The sequence below is a fragment of the Sarcophilus harrisii genome, chromosome 2 (genome assembly GCF_902635505.1).
Source record: "Sarcophilus harrisii chromosome 2, mSarHar1.11, whole genome shotgun sequence".
NCBI lineage: Eukaryota > Metazoa > Chordata > Mammalia > Dasyuromorphia > Dasyuridae > Sarcophilus > Sarcophilus harrisii.
The window spans coordinates 203,074,451-203,096,710 of record NC_045427.1 but is presented as its reverse complement, the minus strand read 5'-3'; the positions used below and the strand labels follow the sequence as shown (position 1 = coordinate 203,096,710).

Sequence of the window (22,260 nt, the reverse complement as noted above, 5' to 3'; positions counted from 1 at the left end):
CTTGGTTGGGGAGACAACACATAAATATATAAAAAGTTGTTTTTTCTGTTTTCAGAGAAGAGCAATAACATCATGGCTAATGTCTTGACTTATTCGTGAACTGGATTTAAGAGAGACAACATGGCACAAAATCATTAACCTTAATCTCTTCTACAAAATCATCAAAATCCAGTGGCAAGACAAAGATCAGGATAATTGGCAATAGCCCAGAATGGAGTGGGTGACTTGGACATCTTCTATGGCTGACAAAGCTCTAAGTACTCCACAGTGCCTCCTTTAGCCACCTTCAGGGCTGTTATAACAAATTATTTTCAATTGTCCATCCCACCAGAGGAAGTCTTCGCATGATTAGGTTAGATATTCTCCTAATTTAGCAACAGATTTGAAGCCGATTGTTTACCCTCAACCTGATTTAGCTATCAGCCAAGATGGTTTTACTAGGAATGGGGCTCCTGCTCAAGCTTTTTGGAGCCACAGGTGAGAGTTGGGCTTCAGGTGGACACCAAAGGTAGAAGAGAAAAGGACTTGACAAGTCCTCACATCACAGGTGCTAGTCCTCCCTGAATATCCCATACATCAAAAGTTAAATAGCAATAGAAGACTATTAAATCCTTATTCCAGGCAACTGTGAAAGAGATGTCACAAGGACATAATTAATTGTCAAGTACAAATGGCATGTCATGCCAAATGATCTACAATGATTCCATAATTTGAAATATCATTCTAGTTATTGCCCTACAGAATAATTGGATTACTTCATTAACATTCATAGTATGGTAGGTATAAAGGAAAGAACATTGCAAACCTGGGTTTGGTTCTTTCATTAACCAGCTATGTAACTTTAGTCAAGTTACTTAACATCTGTAAGATGAACTAGGATAGTAATAGAAGTAAATGATGTCTAATGTTTTCTTTTCTTTTTCTAGCTCTGACATTTTATGATTCTATGACTAATACTGAACATTCAAAGTAACCTGGCAGTGAATTTAGGCCACAAGAAGATGGTCCAAAGACTGGGGAAACAGATGGATTTGCTTTGTTTCCTCAGGTGTTTCCCTTTGAAAATAAGAGGCCTGTGTTAGAGAAGGAAGGGTACATGGTGGTCAACTCTAGACCTTGAAATTAGATAGATCTGGATTCAAGTTTCACACATATTGACTGTATGACTCTGGGTCAAATGATTTAACCTTTCAATAATCTCAAGCTACTTTTTAAGACAATCTTTCAGAATAGTTGAAGATCTGAAGAAAATTTCTTCGTTGAAAGAGATTTTAGTCATAAGTCTGAACCCCTGGGAGAAATTTAAAATAGCCAAATAATTTTTGGTGTTTGTTTTGCAATTTGTTGTCTTTAAAGAATTACCTGATACGCTGAGAGTTTAAGGTTTTTTTTTTTTTTTTTGAGGCAATTGGGGTTAAGTGACTTGCCCAGGATCACACAGCTAGGAAGTGTTAAATGTCTGAAGCCAGATTTGAATTCCTCCTGACTTCAAAGAATAGGGTCCTCCTGACTTCAGAGCTGGTGCTCTATCCACAGCACCACCTGGTTGCCCCAAGGTTAAAGATTTATTCAGAATCACATAGCTTATAGAGGTAAGATTTGAATCCAGCTCTTTCTTACACTAAGACCAGCTCTCTATCCCTTATATTCTGCTACCTTTCAAAATATACATGTGTTATATGTATTTATACTATGTATTTATATAATACATATATACATCTGTGTATATACATACACACGTTTTTATTTTTGTTTTTGTTTTGTACAGAGTGACATGGTCAAGTGGTCAATAATAGGCAATAAACATTTATTAAGTACCTCTATAGCAGGCATTGTGCTATGCACTGGGGATAGAAATATGCTTTTTAAAAAAGTCCCCACCCTCAAGAAGCTTACAATCTAATGGGAGAAGACAATACACAAAAAGAAACTGAAAAGGAGAAGGTACCTCATGTGGGAGCATGATAAAGAAGTCAGAGAGCAGTACAGCCAGATAAGAAATGAAATATTTTCAACCAAGTTTCCTCCTTAAATGGTGGTTTTGGAGTTATGGTTCTATCCTTCAATCAGAGGGGCAGAGAATAGTGAGCAGGTGGAGTACTAAGATTGATGGGATTTTGCAGGATAATAATGTTTTCTGAAGTGTGAAAATAGAGGGCATCCATTACACATATGAAATACATACATTTTCTTTAAGTTTTATATATATATATACATATATATATATACATACACACATATTTTTCACATATTTTTAAACATCACTCAACCGTGCTACCCTCCATAAATGTTAACTGAAATATGCCCCAAATATTAGTGCCAGTGTATGTAAGATGGAAGTATGTGTGGGGGGAAGGGATGTAGTGGGAGCATTCCAGATTCACCGACAAAAACTGGAATACTTCATCTGCACTCTGACAATCTCATCAGCTAGGGCAATGCAGTTAGCATTTACTTAGGGAAATATATCATCTGTTTTTAACCCCAAATTTGGCTCTGATTGTAATTAAATCTAAGCAATAGAGGAGGCAGATACTTCATTTATTGTTCATTGCTGATAGAATACTACCAAATATATCTGAGCACAGTTCCATGGAATGAGAGGATTACCGGTTTGGCCAAAACTTTTATAGGTCAATTAGTCTTTCCCCTGTGTACAAGAAATATTGAATTTATGATATTTTTAATCACTTAAAAAAATGAAAACTTCAGAATAAATCTTAAAAATTGTTTTAAAATCTAAAATTCTCCCACTGTTAGCAGTTGAAACAAATTAGAACAGTCAGATCTACAAAAAATGACTTAGGGTGGTGAAAGAAAGAAAACAAAGCAATATTTGAAGAAGATAACAGTTTAAGTTTGTAACAAAATATAATATTTGTTCTTAGAAGTTTGTTTATTTTAGTATTTGCTTTATGTGATTGTAGTGCATGATTTTTAAGGAGAAAGGGAAGTTTACTAGTTCTGTGATTTTTGTCTAAATAAGCAATTATATTCCTATTTTACAAGAAGCATGAATGAATGCATGAAGTGAGAAGTTGAAGAACTTATTTAGGGAGCAACTTGTCATACGACACTTTTCTATTTTAGTTAATTATTTCTGGTAATTAAGTGTTTAACTCAATTGTTTCTATGCTGTTAAAGGAAGCAAGTACTAAAAATGCCCTCCAAATTTTGGTCCTGAGACAAAGGCCTCATTGCCTCACCTCAATTACAGGTCTGAAGTGTGGTATGAGGTTAAAAGGAATCTTATTGGAAGTTAGAGAAGCAAACAGATTAGGCACATAAAAGCTGTAGCAGTTTCGGGATCATGTAAATTTTCTCCAGGATCTCTCAGTGAGAATTCAGCAACCTTAAAGCTGTACCACTTATCTGGGTACCAACAAAAGTAGCAGACTTTTAATGCAATATACAGAGTAGAATAGTTGGGAAGACCAACCCCTTGCATTAACATTCATTGCTTGGATTCCATTCCAGGCCGAGGAAATTCAAATTGCAGAAAAGGCATCGGGGTTGGGGGAATGGTGGTATGATTGCAACTTTGGCATTGGGCATTCTTGCCCAGAAATCTACATCAACAACTCATGTCCTTTCTCTTTGTTTGCAGATAATGAAGCATATGACTTCATAGAGTTTTGGTGGATTTTTGTAAACCAGCATTTATCTATTTTTATCTGGTCTGAGTAGCTATGGAGCCTAACCAAATTACAGCTGCCCACATCATGGCTTCTGAGTGCCTGACACAGAGGATTGAAATCTCATGTAATGTTAGTCTCTCTCTCTCTCTCTCTCTCTCTCTCTCTCTCTCTCTCTCTCTCTCTCTCTCTCTCTTTGCAAATTAAGACCTTTTTTCTATCATGTGGCATCATTTTCTTACAAAAGGGTGTTTTCATCCCTTATGTTGAAATCTTAACTTAATTTACCTGTTAACATGAGAGGCAGGTGCCTGCTGCAACCTGAGTAGCTGCTCACCCTCCCTGGCCCCAGCTATTTAACTACTTGTCCTTGACAATATGATTGGTAGAAAGTAATCTCTTTGAGAGCTGGGACTGTTTTCTTTTCATATCTCCAGCACCTAGTGCAGCACCTGGCACACAATACACATTTAATAAATTTTTATAGAATGAATGAGGGAATAAATGATGCTTGCAAGCCCACCTACTAGGACTTGGCCCCTTGAATTTAACAGAATCATTCACTCAAGGAAGAATATTACTAAGGGCTGCATTTTTGTGGTTTTCACTGGCAGTTTTTAGCTTGAACAGATGAAAACTTTCTTATAAATTTAAAGGGAAGTCCATGTAGTCTAAAGGAGACAATTTCTTATTGAATTAAAATATCTGGCAATTCTGAATGATTCATTAAGACTTTCTGGTTCTTAGCTTTCCTTATAGCTCCACCAATTACATTGTAGTTTCTTCATGCCCTTAGCTATTAATATCTATCTCCCTCATTTTCCCCTCCCCCTAATTAACCTGTATTCAAGTGATACACACACACTTATATGCACACACACAGGTACATATACATATATATATGTGTGTATGTACATTTTCCCCCTTGATACAATGTAAACTCCTTAAAGGCAAAGACCATTTCATTTTTATCTCTGTATTCCCATCACCTAGTACCTTGCTGGCACAAAGTTACTTAATAAATGCTTGGAATAGACAGATTAACACAGATCATCATAGAAGAAAACAATGTTATCAATCCTTCAGGCAATTGTCAGGTAGAAGAGAAAGTCAATGGGGGCAGAATATGAGATGGCCTTTAATCCATTGCTTTTGCCTGATCCATTTGCTAGTATTTGAAGGAAAATTGAGAAAAAAAAGCCCACATGACCCCAGGCAAGTCTTTTTACCTCTGAGAATCACTTTCCTTCTTTTTCTGTAAGGCAATAAGTCTAGACTAGATGGTCTTGGAGGTCCATTCCAGCTTTAAAGTTTTGAAATGCTCTCATATCCTGAACAAATCTCCTTTTGGTTGCTAGTCAGTAACATAGATGGTGGGAGAACCAGTAGGTGCAGTTGGGCATTAGGTTCTGTCTAGAACCCAATCTAGAACTGGAAGGTTCCTTTGAGACCATCTGGTCCAACCTGATCACTTTGCAGATGAGGAAACTGAAAGAAGGGTAAAATGCCTTGCTCAAAGTACAAAAGAAGAACTAGACAGGAATCCTGCCTTTGAGGAGTTTAACAGTTAAATGGATTTTATAATCCAACCCTCAGACTATATGAAGGTTCCTTCAACCTTTTCTCTACCTTCTCTTCCAAGGATCCTCACTTAAGGTAAGAGGAAGGTAAGAAAGCCTTCTTTATCTCAACTCAGATACCTGGAAAATCAGTTGCATGAAGCGATCATAAAGCCTACGTCTTCCCCTACATGGACTTGATTATGTTAATGCTGTCATTGAGCTGACATATGAGTAGATAGAGAATTCCAGTAGAATATTCATCAAAGATAAAGATTGTATCATTTTTTCTCCCATTTTGAAGTGCCTGGAACATAGTAAGTGCTTCATAAATGTTTGCCAGATCAAATAAATGTCACACAGGAAGTCTAAAATTCAGGTGTCCTGTTCTGTTTCAACAGCTCTATAATGGGAACTGACAAATGGGTCCACTTAGTGACTCTGAGGACAGCCAAGCCAGGCCAGTCCAGGACAAAGCCTGGTATATTTTTTCAGTCTGAATGATTTGAATTGGGCTGTTGCTACTTTTGTCACACTGACTGGGTAGGTGCCTTCATTCTGTTCTCTCTCTCTGTCTCTGTCTGTCTCTCTTTGTCTCTGTTGCTGTCTGTCTCTCTTTCTCTCTGGGTAGATTAAGCCTTTTTTTTTTTTTTTTTTTTTTTTTTGAGATGCTGAATTTCCAGGAGACAGAACTCTAAGGTGAAGTAGCTAGAAATGAAATGTAACAAAATAATAATTAAAAAAACCCAAAAAAACAAGGCAATATTAATTCAGTTGGATAGCCAGCCTCAGAATTGGGGACAAACAGAAACCTTTCTCATACTTGCTATGCATATGAAACACAAAAGTCCCATCATCTCTGTGCTCATGTCCTTGGCACATATTAAAATTAGTTATTTAACAAACATTAATTAATTGAGGAGAGGCAGCCTTTGCAATGTTTACAGAGCCAGCCTTGGAGACAAGAAGATTTTAGGTTCAGGTCTCATCTCTGCATTCAGTCATTATAACTGGACAAGTCACTTTTGAGAGCTCTAGGAAACTACTATTGTAATTTGCAGGGGATGTGCTTGATAGAGGCCTTGTAGAGGAAATTTACTCATGTCCAGTGCTGATCCCTATTAAGTGACTATTAGGTTATAGGAGTTGTGGTGCAATGAATGGAGCACCAGGCCTGAAAGCAGTGAGACCTGATTTCAAAACTATAGCTGTATGTCTCTGACCAAGTCACTTAACCCTGTTTACCTTAGTTTCTTCACCTGTAAAATGAGCTGGAGAAGGAAATGGCAAACCATTCTAGTTTTTCTGCCAAGAAAACCCCAAATGGAATCACAGAAATGACTGAAAAACAACCTAACAAAACAACAAAGGCCTGAGATAGATAGAAATATATAAGGATAGGAATAATTCTTGCCCTCAGGGTGCTTACATTCTAAAATCTTCTTAGATTAAGGGAAGTTCCAGTGTTAGGGAACATCATTCTGCTTTTTTTTTTTTTTTTTTTTTTTAATAAATTAGGAGGAAAAAAGCTGATCAGGAACTATTTTTTGAGTCATTCAGGAATCAATCACTTGCCTGTTTTAGCAACAACTGAGCTTCTAGGAGATGAATATTCAAGAGTTGATGGGTAGGTCATGCCTCTTTTTTGTTTACCTTCTGCAAAAAATAAAAAAAATAAAAAAAAGATTTGATTATTTCTCCAGGAAGTATTTTTAGTTGATTCTTTATATTATTATTTTGCTGCCATTTTCTAGTCATTATTTATGCTAAGAAGATACAAAGTCAGCCCATCTTGGTCAGAGCTATTAAAAACAAATATCAAAACCAAAGAAACATTTAGGTTTTTTTCTCATTGGCTTTTCTTTGTAAGGAAGATTTGAATAAGAGTAATGAAATTCCTGCATCTGGAAATTATTTAATATTAGGTCTCAATCCTGATTCATGTAAACTTAGGTATTTATATATAGTTTTTGATATTTAATTTCAGTAGATAGATGAAAGCAAGCACTAAACTATACTTCTAGATAATAGATGAATAGACCTTATTTAGAAGTTGGTTACAGTATAATCATAGGATCATAAATTTAGATCCAGGAGGATTCATAAGACCATGACATTAGAGTTGTAATGGGCTTAAGATACCATTTGGACCAACTGCCTCATTGGACAGAGGAAGAAGCTGAAGTTCAGAGAGAATAAATGATGCCCAAGGTCATATAGGTAATAAGTAGCAGAGCTTAGATTTGAACTCAGGTCCTATGATCCAGCAAGCTTTGCTTAATACCACTGCTTTCCACTCTCATCTTTGCAAACATCTTCATTCCATTAGTACTACATGATGTTAAAGAAATCCAAAATGAAACTGATGCAAAAATAACTATTTTCCAGTGCCTACTAAGAACTTTTAATGTCTGGTGAGCAGTGAAGAATGCTAACTTTGTATATTTATTAATAACCTAGAGGAGTGGAAAAAAAATATTGGATTTGTAACGAAAGGGTCTGAGTTCAAAATCTAGTTCTATTATGTATTTCCTGCGTGGCTTTGGGCCTCTTTTCTTAGGACCAGCATTTCCTGACCTGGAAGATGGACCAGATGGTCTCTAAGGTTCCTTCCAATTCTAAAACCTATGATCCTAAGAATGTATTCTCCCAGGAGAAGGGAAAATGTTCCTTTGAGGCACTGGGGTGCAGGGAAAACTGGACTTGAGTCTAGTTTAGGTTCTGTTACAAATTAGGTGTATAAAGTTGGATGTAAGCCTTTACTTCTGTAAACCTTAGTTTCTTAATCTATAAAATGATTTGGTTTTATGATTCTTTCCAGTTACAACATTCTAATTTATTCCTGAAAAGAGGAGAGAGAGTAGCCTTATGATTAGGAGCAGGGTAGGCAATTCCTACAATTTACAATTTCAGAAGTTCTTAGAAGCCTGATGGCATCCCCAATATGTTCTTCAGCTTCTAGCTAGTATCTGAAATTCCACTGTTAGATCTTAGTTCCTGTATCTTCATTTCAGGCTTTAATCCTCGTTAAAATGAACTCCTCTACCCCCCTCCCCCCACCCCCCAGGAAGGAGAACATTTTAAGCTATCATCTCTTTTATTGACCTCATGGTGAATGAATTTCAGATATTTTCTTAGAAATAGTTTTTCCTAAGATGGGAAGAAGAAAGATATTGGCCATTGGAGAAGGGCAAAGAGAAAGCTTAAAACTGTCTGGCACACTAGGACAAATGTTATTGCTTCAAGGCTTTCTCTGGAGCAATTACCCTTAAGTGATTTATATATTTGTTGACAAAATTTACAGCTATCACTGTATACTGAACACTTAGGGTCATAGGACTTTAAATTTAGAGATGGAACTAACCCAACTCCCTTATTTTAGAGATAAAAACCTAAGGCCTGAGGTATTACATAATGCCAGAGCAAAGACTTGAATTCAGATCTAAGGACTCCAAGTCCAGTGTTATTTCAGGCTACTTGAATACCACTGGAATGAGATGAGACAAGAAGTTTGGAATGAGTTGGGTTACAGAGTCACTGAGGTCCTTTTCAATTCTGAAATTCTGAGAAAATTCTGTGATTAGTCTCTCCAATTCATTTCAGCTCCTAAAAATAATCTGGTGAGCAAGAGGCCTGAGATTTCCAGGCTCCCATCACATGATATAGATCAAAGCTTCTTTAATTGTCTCATGACCCTATATGGGGTCATATACTTGAATATGGAGGTTGCAAAAAATTTGGCAACAGTAATAGGTATCAAATATTCCATCAAAATTTAATTCTTTATGTAAAAATAAGCAAGCATATTCATTCCATTAGTATGTAAAGTTGTTTTCCTCTTTAATAAATGATAAAATTATATGAATACTAAAGAACTGTTTTAAAATAAATTTATTTATGATTTATTATCAGCAAATGTTTGATTTATGTACCTATTTATATACTTATATACCCAGGGTTATGTAAAAATTTTTTAGGTGAAAAGAGCTTCTGAATAGAAAAAGTTTAAAAAAGCACTGAGATAGATTAAAAATCTTTTTTTTTCTTACTCATTTAAGTGCATTTGTAGACATACATATCCACTGGAGAGCTGAGCAAATATGCTGTCTTATTTTCTATGTACTACTCAAAAGGAAAAGGAATCTAATCTCATCCTTCTGCAGCATAGATCAGGAAGCAGATGGGTAATATTCAGAAACTCTTGAGGGAATCACATATCTATCTTTTTCTTGAATTGTGTGGCAACTCTCTTCTGACAAAAATGCCCATGTCCCCCCCTTCTCAAGCCAACCTCCATGTATTAATTAGAGAAGTACAGTGAAGTGTGAAAATTGGAATAAAAACTCAAAGAAAGGTCACTGAGGCATCTCAGCTTTCAAGTGAGAATCTTGACATAATCCAGTTAAACTGGTTGGCAGAAAGCCAAAGGTTCACACCATGCTGGAGGTGACCATGTGACTCTCTAATGATTATGATTATTTGGGCTGCCAGTCAATTTATATCTTCATGCCACAATGCAAACCTTGAGCCCAGCCATGTAGAAGAGACTCGTCTCCTTGTTTCATAGACACAAATATTTAAGATTCACAAAACAAAGCCAAGAAATTCCCCCCAAACTTCACTGCGGGGTCACCAAATAGAAGATAGGGAGATTGAGGAATAATCCCTGGGATTTACAGAAAGTATCTAAACATTTTGATTATCATTGTGAAGAGTTCCCATGGGAATGGGGCCATACATTCTACTGTTGGAGTTTGGGAATTTCAGATTAAGAATTTACTGATCACATCTCTCATTTTGGCAAGAGGTGGTAGGTATTTAGGGGTGGGACATACATCCCTGTGTCCTACTTTATGGATCTCATGATATTAATATTTTAATGTGGTCCCTGGGTTGTTTACCTCTGAAGTCTCATAGCAATTCATCTTGTTTTGTTGTTGTTTTTTTTATTGGAAGCTGGTCTAATCCGAGTCTGGTATTATGCAGAGAAGCCAGGGGGTGAGGATGGATGCAGAGGAGATTATTCTAGCTTGGAATTCTCTTGAAAGGTCCTTTCTAGCCCTGATCTTGCTCAGGTGTGGTCTACCTTGCTTCTTTATGTGTTGTAGAAAGGACAACTGGTCTGGCCAGTTCTAGTTTATGATCTGCAAGAATCTCAGGCTTGTCTCTGGAGTTCTACAAAGTATCTGAAATATTTCCAGCAGCCTGAGGACTTTTCACTCTTCTTGGACTTCCAGAGAGTTCTCCAGAATCAAAGTTTTATTTTACTTTCTTTCTAGAGATAGTTTGATAGAGTGAAAAAATTCTAAACTTTAGAGTCACAGGATTCTGGTTTAAATCTTGATTTGACTACTTATTATGTATGATTTTGGTCAAATTTTTTAATCTGTCTGAGTTTCAGTTTCAGTAATATGAAGGAGTCAAGGCAAATTGACCTTTAAAACCCCTTCTAGTTCTTGATCTATGAGTTCGAATAGGCCATTTGCCCAGGACAAAACAGAATGCCAGGTGTGCTTGTTGAATGCCAATTTAATAACTGATGGAAACAAAATTGTGAGATGAACATAATGATAAAAGAAAAAAGTGAAATTTTTAATGTTAAGTCAATCTCTTTGCCAAGAACAGATTTCCCAATCTGTTTTCTATTTACCTATCAAACATCTAAAAGGTAACAGATCTTAGATCTGAGACATTGAGATGTCAGTTCCAAAATTTAGATTTTAAAAATACATTATATTGGCTTAAATGGAATCCATAGATTTCTATTATATGTTCAAAGACAGAACTTGCTGTCTACTCAGATTTCCAAGTAAGGCCCATCAAAAGATGAATAAAATCTATCATTTTGTGATCCTAATCATTAGGGCCACTCAGGAAGAATGAATTCTCTTTCCTAGTGTCCCCATTCCCAAACAGGCCCTTAATAAAAAGTGGGGAATCAACTACAACTTTGGAAATATTTCAACAATTTTGAAGATACCTGAGATTATGAAAGATTCTCTCCACCGGGGTAGGGACAGTGACCGTATTCCATTGGAGTAACTTCCTTTGTATCCAGATTGTCCAGCAACTTTTCGAACAAGGATTTTTCCTCCTGAATTATCAATTACACCACTGTGAACAAAGAATTACATCTGATGCAAGAAGGTAAAGAAATCTACTTCACTTACAAATTGTCTTGCATAACCAGAGAACTATTAATAAATTGACTTCCATCTTTCTACCCACAGGTGGAGATAGAGAAATTAAAAATAAAAAAAAGTCAAAAACCTAACTGATAGAAATGTCTTTTTTGAAACACAACCTACTATTTGATCTTCTTAAAATTTCTTTCATTAATTGTTCTGACAGTCAAGAATGTTCCCCCCTCCCCAGTAAAATTTCCTTTGTTTACAAAAGAAACTATTTTCATGGGAAATTCCTATTAGTATCTTTTAAATTATAATGCTAAATAAGTTCTCTTTTTAAAGTTTCTCAAGCCCAATTTTTCTAAACAACACAGAAAAGGTGAATCTATTTCAAGAGGGTAATATAAATTTTTCCAAACAAGAATCCTTTGATTTAAATATAGTTTTAAAAGGATAGAGACTAAATCTGTGATTTCATTGGTAAAGGGAATACTATTAGAGAAGGAAACTCCCACTACCAATGCAAATTGCCACCTTCTCAGAGAATTGAAACATTGTGGTCTGATCTCTGCTGTCAACCCTAAATATTTACTGTCATGGATTATTAGAGTTGGAAGGGACCACTGAGGTCACCGACTTTAACCCTTCCATTTTATAGATGAAGAAACTGAGTGTGAGAGAAGTTGGGTAACTTGCCCAAAATCATGTCATGTAGGTAATTAGTGGTAGAGTCAGGACACAAGCCGGAGACTTCTGACTCTAAATCTTTGCTTCTATTGCTGCCCCAGTCTGGAATCTTCTGCATCCTGGTAAATCCTGACTTTGCTTTGTGGTTTAGCTCCAGTACCACAATCTCCAAAAGCTTTCACTCATGCTGAAGCCCACATTGATCCCTCTTGTTTTCTTTTTGAAATCTTTGAAAATCTGTAACATGCCATTTAGCAATTAATTATGTTCTATATTATGCTGACTCAATTGACTCATATTTCCAACTAGACTGTTAGCTCTTTGAAGGCAAGAAACAACATTTAATGATTTTATCATACCCTAATGCACTTACAACAATGGTAGCAGTGTAATAGATGGATGACCACCAAATGCTCATTGGTTGACTGTTTTATAGGAATATTGTAACTAAATGGGCCTTATTACTTAGTGTTACCATGAAAAGAATGCTGAATTTGTACTTATAAGATTTGGGTATATAGGTAGCTATATGGTTTTGTCACTTCATCTTTCTGGGCCTCAGGTTCCCTCTTCAATAAAATTAAGGAACTGAACTAGACAGTCTCTAAATATATTCCTGTGAAAGTATTTTTTCAAATATGAAAACCCCTTTTAATGTAAAAAAGTAAAATTTCTCACATAATGGTGATTGTATTATTAACATCCATTAGCTGAAAAAAATATATAATAGCATAAAATGTGTTTGAATTCAGGAAGGCTTTTAAGTGAATATGTTATTTTATTACTCACAATAGCTTTGAATTTATTTTTGGAGAAAAATAACACATCTACACCTGTTGAGAAAGTATTTATTCTGTCTGCAGAAGGAAGAAATGTTTGCTTAAATCAAATCATTTCATGAGATGTACTTCTTGAAAGAACTTTGTAGATATCCCAAAGGGTTTAAGACAGAACTTACTGTCTTACTATAGTATCTTTGCCAAGAAAACTCCAAATTAGCACACAATTAGGGATCACTAGCAGAACTTTATGGGCTGGCTGATAAGTTCAGAAGCCACTAAGTCTCAAGCTTCATTTCTAGTTTCTGATTAGATACTGCTCTGGTGGTAGGTGATCTGGCCAGGAGCTAATGTGGCTGCTTCTGTCTCTTGGCAAGGACTCTTCACCGCATTGATCCCTGAACAATCTCTCTTTACTTTGATACCACTATAAATACAGGGATTAATTTTGGGAAGAGACTGAGCCAAAGAAAAATTATCTTCTCTTAAATGTGTCCAATAACCTCTTGTTCTGAAATCGATTCAAGGGAATATTCAGTCAGGGCAGCCTGATAAATCATCAGAGATGGAATGTGGCTCTAACATTTTATTGTGATGAAATCCCTTCATCTAAAATATTAGCCTCTTCTAAACAATAGTATCCTCTTTCAAATCTCTCCCACATCTTCTCTCATCTAGTTCTAGTCATGATAAAAAAAGCTTCTTCTCTTATGAGTTTTACATCAAGGAATAAATTCTTTTGACATCTTTATCCTCTCTAAAAACAGTCTGAATATTCTGGTTGAAAAAGAAAACTGTCAGGAACAAGAGGTTCCAGGCTGTTTTAACCTAAGCCTTTTTAATGGACATCAATATTTTTTTCTAACTAATTTTTCACCATATCATTTCCTGGGGGGTTTATCAACCTAAAATAGCTTTGTATAGCTAATGGTTTCTTACCTAAACTTCTTTTCCTGGTACTCAAGGACCATCTGTTTTCTACCTCTCTCTCTCTCTCTTCTTTCTCCCTCCCTCTCTCCCTCCTTCTCTCTCTTTTCCTCCCTTCCTCTCTCCCTTCTTCCCCCTCTTTCCCCTTCCCTACTTTCCCCTACCTCCCTTCCCTCTCCTCTCTCTGTCTTTCTCTCTGTCTCTGTCTCTCAATGTCTCTACCCCCCCCCTCTGTCTTTCTCTTTCTCTCCATCCTATTTCTTTCCATTATACCTGCTCTTCTTTAGCCAGATTATGCCTGAGCTATGAAAAGATATCTTCTAATTCATTCCTATACTGAAGTTGTTTTCTCATCAGGATTGCCCATTGATACTGGAAGGAGCAATAGAATTGACTTTGGAAAAGCTGAGATTGAGTTCCAGCTCAGCCTCTTAATAGCCATATGATTTCTATCAAGCTACTTCCCCCTTTTGGACTTCACTTTGCTTAATTGCATTAGTGCTTAGATGGACTAGATGATCTCTTCTAATTCTTAATGTTTTGTGAATCTGTAACCTTCTGTAACTGGACTAAAAATTCATTTCTAAAAGAAAGCCTTCCCTGTTTAGTCCCACTTAACTCTGACAGCTCCTCTATTTTGCATTGCCTTCTACAGTTTACTTCATGCTCTCATTAGAATTTGAGAATTTCCAGCTCCTGTGGTAGCCCATTTTTGAAGTTGATGGGTACAGTGCAGAAATCTTTGAACTAGGATTCAGGAAACCTGAATTTTAGAATTCTGCATTCTGACCAGCTATATCACTTTATTGTACTCTGTCTCAATGTCCTCATATATCCAATGATGAGAATACTACCTGCCCTACCTACCTAGTAAAGTTGAGAAGAAGAAAAAAAGACAATGGATGCAAAAGTGTTTTAAAATGTTTAATGTGCTATATAAATATACTTTGGTATATTTGTAATATTGCCTTTTAGGCTCATTACCTTAATTTTCGCTTGCATTTGCAGGGTATGTGTATAAATTAGATGCTTACTTTTTCTCAGAATTCTAAGGGTAACCCCTGATAGCTAGAGTTTAGAGCTTTCAATGGTGTACTTTTCACAGAAAGTGAATGACCTAAAACTGCTTCCAGTAAATGTATTTACTAAGAGGATGGTAAGAATTGTAATTACAAAGATACCCTCCTCCCCAAATGGGAGTGAGGGGTGGGTGGGGTGGGTGGGTAATACTCTTCTTTTGCTTGCTTAAGATTCTTGGAGAGAATGGACTGAGACTTAAATTATAATGGTAATGAGGCTTAAATGTAGAAAACATTTGTGGCAATATATTATGATTTCTGACTCTGGAAATTTTTTCTCCTTTTCTGAAACCTTCATGATGTTCATTGTTTATTGTTGTTTAATTTTGTCTAAGTCTTCATGACTTAATTTGGAGTTTTCTTGGCAAAGATACTGTAGTGGTTTGTCATTTCCTTCTCTACCTCATTTTAAAGATGAGGAACCTGAGGCAAAAACAGGGTTAAGTGGCTTGCCCTGGCTAAGAGTCTGAGGCCAGATTTGAACTCAAGAAGATGAATCTGACTTTAGGCCTGGAATTCTATTCATTGAGCCACATAGTTGCCTTGACTTTACTATGGGATGATGCAATAAAAATTGTATTCAATATAGGGCCAGAGAAAGATAGACCAAAAAAGCAATTAGAAATGAAATAATCTAATTCTAAAGAATGAATGGATCAAATAACAAATCAAAGAAACAATCCATAATTTCATCCAAGAGAATGGCAATAATGAGAAAACATATCAGAATGTCTGGCATGCAGCCAAAGCAGTTATAGGGGAAATTTTCTATCTCTAAATTGTTACATGAATAAAATGGAGAAAGAGGAGATCAATGACATGGCCATGCAACTAAAAAAAACTAGAAAAATAACAAATTAAAAACTCCCAAATAAATACCAAATTAGAAATTCTAAACTCAAAAGAGATTAATAAAATTGAAAGTAGAAAACTATTGAACTAATTAATAAAACTAAGAGTTGGTTTTATGAAAAAATATCAACAAAACAGATAAAATTTTGGTGAATTTGATTTGAAAAAGGAAAAAACAAAACAAAACAAATTTCCGGCATAAAAATGAAAAGGATTGGGGCAGCTAGGGGTGCAGTGGATAGAGTACCAGCCCTGAAGTCAGGAGGACCTGAATTTAAATTTGTCCTCAGACACTTAACACTTCCTAGCTGTGTGGCCCTGGGCAAGTCACTTAACCCCAATTGCCTCAACAAAAAAAAAAAAAAAAAAAAAAGAAAGAAAAAAAAATTGGACTTTTCACCAATAAAAAAGAAATTAAAGCAATAATTAGGAGCTATTTTGACCAACTGTATGCCAGTAAACCTGACAATCTAATTGAAATGGATGAATATTTACAAAAATATAAATTAACAGAATTAACAGAAGAGGAAATTACTTAAGTAGTCCCATTGTAGACAAAGAAATTGAATAAGCCATTAATGAATTTCCTAAGAAAAACTCTCCAGGGCCTGATGGATTTATAAGTGAATTCTACCAAAATTTAGAGAAAAATTAATTCCAATACTACATAAACTATTTGGAAAAATAGGCAAAGAAGGAGTTCTGTCAAAGAGCCAGAACAGAGAAAGAAAATTATAGACCAATCTCCCTAAGGAATATTAATGCAAAAACTTTCATTGAAATATTAGCAAAGAGATTACAGCAATTTATCAGCAGGATATTACAGTATTCTGTGACCAAGTAGGATTTTTACCAGGAATGCAGGCTAGTTCAATATCAGGAAAACTATTGCCATAATTGACCACATCGATAACAAAACCAATAGAAATCTCAATAGATAATCTCAATAGATGGATAAAAAATTTTTGAGAAGATACAGCAGCCATTCTTACTAAAAGACAGCATAGGGATAAAGGGAGTTTTTCTTTAAATAAAAAGAGTTTATCATGGGTTATGGCATTAGTGATAACAAAATTGGCTCTTCAAAGGACAAGGCTTCTCTGCTGGACTGGCTAATCTCTGTTTGCTATAGGACTCTTCTTGTATTTGGATATCTTTGTCTTTATTTAGGTGTATCTGTCTTTATCCAATTATAAAAGCACAGTTAAAATGATCAAATAAAGTTTTTATTCACACATATTATCAAATGTGATAATATTTATAAAAGAGCTTAGCACAGTACTTGTAGTATAATAGGTGCTATATAAACATTTATTCTTTTCCTCACAATTTAACATTTTCCTCAACTTCATTGGAACTATTTGAGCCCTTTGTAATTATATTAATTACAGCAGCTTGGAACCTCTTAGCATTACACTTGTATGGATCTGTAATCTCACTGAGATGGGCACTCCCTTCTTCAGGGCAGATAACTCACATCTTCTATGCAACATTTAACATGAAACCATAGATTTCAAATTGAAAGGACTTTATTGTTCATCTAGTCTATGTCCTTCATATTACATATGAAGGACCTGAGACCTAGAGATGTTAAGTAACTTGTTCAAAATCAAACAAGTAGCAAGGAATAAAATTAAGGTTTGAATTTACATCATTAGACTCCAAATCCATCACTCTTTCCACTGAACTTTACTGTCTTATCCTTCAATCACAAGAGCTCTACCCAACATGATAGAAATCCCTTCTCTAGATCTCTAGACATTATATATTGACAATTTTACTATTGATCAATGGAGTATGTGAAAACTGTCCACTGTTTATTCCTTGTCCATATCATTGGACTGGACCTTCTTTTCCAGACATGTATCTCTTTGATGACTTCCTTTGTGCCATGTTTTTGCACAAGTTTTCATTGATGATATTCTGTGGCTTACAGACATCCATCATACTCCTCTTCATTGCCCTTTTGGTGACCTTCAACTCTACTTTTTCAGACACTGTGATATTCTATGATTTATTGCCATTATGGTCATTCACCATCACAAGAGGGATATTAATATCAAAAACAGGAACCTTGTTTCTAGAAAATTGCAATAGGGGCAAGTACCATAAATTATACTGCCAACAAACAGCATGAAGAGATCTCTCAGCTGAGGAGGAAGATAAGAGAAAAGGGAATTAGGAAGGAATTCACTGCCTGCCATTTTGTGGTTCCTTATTTTAGCTAATTAAATTAATGACTAGATACTAAACTTTTATGTTTCTATTTTGCTCACACATGACAAGTATTGTTAATGTCCTTTATATATGGTATCATGGATAAAGTCCTAGCATCCCAACCCTACTTATAGATCTGATAATTTGGAATGTAGGTGCTCTTCATCCACTGGGTTTTTCCAATGTGGCTAGAAGGCTGAATTCATTTGTGTGATAATAGTTCTTAGTTATAAAGTCTTGCAACATCATAGTACTTGATTCATTTAGCACAATAACATTTATACATATTTGGGGAATTTTGCCATTCATAGGAAATCCTTTCTTCTAATTTCCAGGTCATATGACCCACAAGTATGGAAGAGTAGACATTTTCTCTATTTTCTACTAAATGTCAAAAAACAAGTTATGTATAAAATATAAAGCACTTATAGTGGAATTCATAGGACAAGAAAAAAGGAACCTGACAAAGCAAAAGTCTTATAAATGAACACTGGAAAACACTGATCTTTAATATATAGTGGATATATTGCTGGGTCTGGAGTCATGAAGACAGGTGTTCAAATTCATTTGGATACTTACTATATGACCCTAGTCAGACCACTCACTTTAAATATTCTTGTCCTCACTTTTCTCAATTCTAAAATGGGAGTTGTAATAGCACTTACCTCCTAGGGTTTTTATAAGAATCAAATGAGGTAATATTTGTAAAGTGCTTAGCAAGTCCTTGGCATATAGTAGGTACTATGTAAATGTTAAAGCTATTTATTATTGTTGTTATTCTTATTCTTACTCAGCTTCCCTTTCCCACTAGCCTTCATGTTTTGGCAGGGATGCACAAATTGATCCATGGACCTGGCTGGCATCTTCTCAGAAAGTCTCCTCTTGCTGCCAAAACTCTTAAGGCATAATTTTGAAACTCCTTTCCATTCCCCATTGCAATGTAACAAGCAGTAGATGTTGATTTTTGCTCAGTACACTATGTGTGTATGAAGGGTAAAGAATTGGGCTGCTGTCTGTCTATTGCTGGGTTAGGAATTTCTAAGGCTATAAATATTTTGCCCAGAACACCAGTCTTGATAACATAATCATGTAAAAGAAGCAGAAGCTAATTTAGCCTAATCAGAGAATGAAAGAATGAAGCAACTACTAGGGGATCAGCTACATACACTGGATTTGAAAGAAACCCACTCAAAAGTGACTTAGGGAAGATATCAGGTCCAATAAAACCAAATTCTACATTGTGAAGAGCAAACAAAAGCAGATAGAGGAACAGATATGTACATATTAGCAAAGAAATATAAGGGGAAAGGTTGAAACACCAAAATTTCAAAAGAGAATTTAATTGAAAATCTAGAGCATGAAGAGATAAATCAATAAAAAAGATATTAAAATTCAAAAGAAGAAGGAATGCTAAATACTCAAAGAAATTAAAAAGGTCTCTTAAATGTTATAAGACAAAGGAAGTTGAACCATTATCTTAAGAAACACAGATCTTCCTGGAATCTCAAGAAAGCATGGGATAACAAGAAGATACTCCAGAATAGTTCAAAGGAGAAATGAAAATGATAAGAGAAAAAGCTTGAAAGGGAAAAATGTTAGAATTTATAGCTTTCACAAAAGAAATAATGATAAAAAAAAACCCTTTACAATGGTGAATTTTTCTAAAGAAGCTAAAGAGAGGACAACTAATTTGGAATAAAAAAATACCAAAGTGAAGGAAATTGGGAAAAAGAGAAGCAAAAGGCAAAAATGTTAAAAGAATGCATTACCTCTATACAAGAAAAAGCCATTGATTTTAAAGACAGGAGGTCCAAAGGCAACTTAAGAATTATAGGTTTCCCAGAAGAACATAAATTGAAAAACCTTAATACCAGAATACAAGAAATAATATAAGAAAACTGTGTAGAATTTCTGAATACAGAAAACAAAGTATCAATCAAAAGAACCCACAGTTCAACTCCAGGAAATAACTTCAAGATACATAATGGTTAAATTCCCTAATTCTAGTGACAATTTCTATTTCAAATGGTTTCTTCAAAGGACATTCTTCTTGACAGTGGCAAATAACCCTGGCAAGCATGCAGTTTCTTGTTTTATGCCTACCTTGACGTTAATGAGCAGCAGGTTACTAAGCAAAGTTACCTCTGTTTTTCCATCATTCAAAAATCTTTCATTATTTTCACAATTGCACAGGAGACACCTTGCTAGAGGAGAGCCTTCCAAAATGTTTTCAGGCTTGGTTTTATTGAATCCAGCAGTAAACACAGTGGGATCTTGTATTCTCTACACTTTTCATGTAGTTGTCAACTATAAAAATGTTTGCTACTATGAAATATCATTATGTAAGCCTCACAAATGTTAAAAATGAGAATTGGGATTTACTTGTTGTTTGTTAATTACTGATGTGGCTTGGTCTGCAGTGACATAAAAAGTCAGGATGGTCCCTACCAGTGCCAGCCTTTTTCTCTCTCCATTGGCATAGTATTATTCAAGAACATTCTGAAAATCTTATTTAAAACTGATGTTGAGTAAAGAAGACTTTAGGTAAGGTTGCTATAGCAAGCAGTCTCAAAAATCCTTGGCCTTAAACCATGATTTGAGGACCAACTTTGGCAGGTACATTTTTGGTTGTACTATGTACCATGTACTATGATAGGGAAATGGATTTGGAATCAGAGGACCTGGATTCAAATACTGGTTCTGCCATTTAATAATTGTATGACCTTGAGCAAATACTACTTAACTTCTCTTGGACTCAGTTTCCTCAATGTTGAAATGAGGGTTGGGCTAAATGATTTCTAAAGTCTTGAAATTTCTATATATTTTATTCTATCTATTTTTCTCTATAAATGTCCTAGCTATCTCTAAAATCTTGGATCCTGGAAAGACAGTGAGAGGAAGGAAAGCTGACCTTGGAGCTAGGAAGCATTAGGTTCAAGTCAAACCTCTGAATTATGTGATCCTGACTACTTTACTACTAAATGTCCTAGCAATCTCTAAGACCATAAATTACAGAGAAAATGTTGTTCTTACTTGTACAAAGTTGATTTAAAAAAAAAATCCAAGTGTAAGGCTTTACTTTTATTCCTATTAAATTTCATATCATTAAGCAAGGTCCTATAGTATACTGTCAAGATTCTTTTGGATTCTATCATTCAAGGGTCTTAGATTTTCTTTCCTCCCATCTTCCTGTAATGGGTAAATTGATAAAATTTTTTGCCATGTTTAATCTTATCAGATTCTATTTGGTTTTTTTTATTTGTTTTTTTTTTGTTTTTGTTTTTTGTCTTAGATTTAAATAGAAACCACTGAAATGTTGATTTATCTTCCACCAAGGAAGAGCTTTTTTTAAAAGGTGACTTTAAATGAAAACTCAATCAATCCTCCTTTTCAACCAGTGCTATGAAAAGGGAACCATAACAACTCATTCCTTTTCCCTAGTAGGTAATCCCATCTGACTGTGCAGTCTCTCTAAGCCCACGCCTTGATCATTGGGTCCTGAAATAGCTCAAAGCTCCCCACCTGTGAACAGCAGCGCCACAGACACTGGAATATGATGCGTAAATGTCAGTGCCATAAACATGGTATTTGGGGTCTTGACATCCAGCTGGACATTTCGCAATAAACTCAGGATTAATTATCTTCCCAGCCTTGACATCACAGTTGATCTGAGGCACAGCTGCAAATGCAAAATGATGACAAAATTAAACCTTGTGATGCAGGTGAAACCACATGCAGGGTGAGCAACAAGAGGTTATGACTGTTTATTCACTCAATCTCCCAAAGCAGAGCTATTCTTGCCCCTGGCCCCATTCAGTCACCAAATAAAAACAAACAATTAGAATATTTATGAAAACCATCAGCTTTCAGTGACCAAACCAAAAGATGGTTCTAGGTGACCTCTAAAAGAAGAGATAAGTGAATTCATCTTTCTCACTTCTTTGGGGGGAGGGAATGAGGGACGACCTTGGATATATAATACTATAGGACAATCAGACTTGATATGTTGATTAATTTTGCTGAATTGCTTTTTCTCCCTCTTTCTTTTTTATTTGTTAAAAGGAATAGGGTAGGGGAGGAATATATTGGGAAATGGAGATTTGTAAAACCCATAAGATATTAAAAATATTTTAAAAGAAAGATCTCTTTAGCCTGTCATTTATTACTTAAAAAAAAAATTCAGGACCTGCCTTTGGGGTCTTAAATCAGGATTGTACTGTTGCATAAGGTGCAGTGGATAGGAAAGCCAATTAACTTCTCAGTACCTTAGTTTCCTCTTCTATAAAATGGGGATAATAATACCTGTAATATTTGCTTCAGAGAGTTGTTGTGAAATTCAAGTAAGAAAATGACCATACTTTGCAAATGTGAAAGCTTTTTCATAAAAGTCTGTTATT

The 22,260-nt window shown here is 35.4% G+C and overlaps 1 protein-coding gene across 3 annotated transcripts in view; it reads right to left on the bottom strand.

The window, feature by feature from the left end:
- The window catches only part of VIT (vitrin), a 149,313-nt gene that overhangs the window by 62,709 nt on the left and 64,344 nt on the right, over positions 1-22,260 (bottom strand). For all 3 annotated transcript variants that reach the window (XM_031951265.1, XM_031951266.1, XM_031951267.1), the window contains 3 exons: positions 21,386-21,542; positions 11,175-11,308; positions 6,770-6,850 (listed from right to left, as the gene is read on the bottom strand). In XM_031951265.1, the coding sequence (XP_031807125.1) occupies positions 6,770-6,850; positions 11,175-11,308; positions 21,386-21,542 (372 nt within the window). The remainder of the gene's footprint in view (positions 1-6,769; positions 6,851-11,174; positions 11,309-21,385; positions 21,543-22,260) is intronic.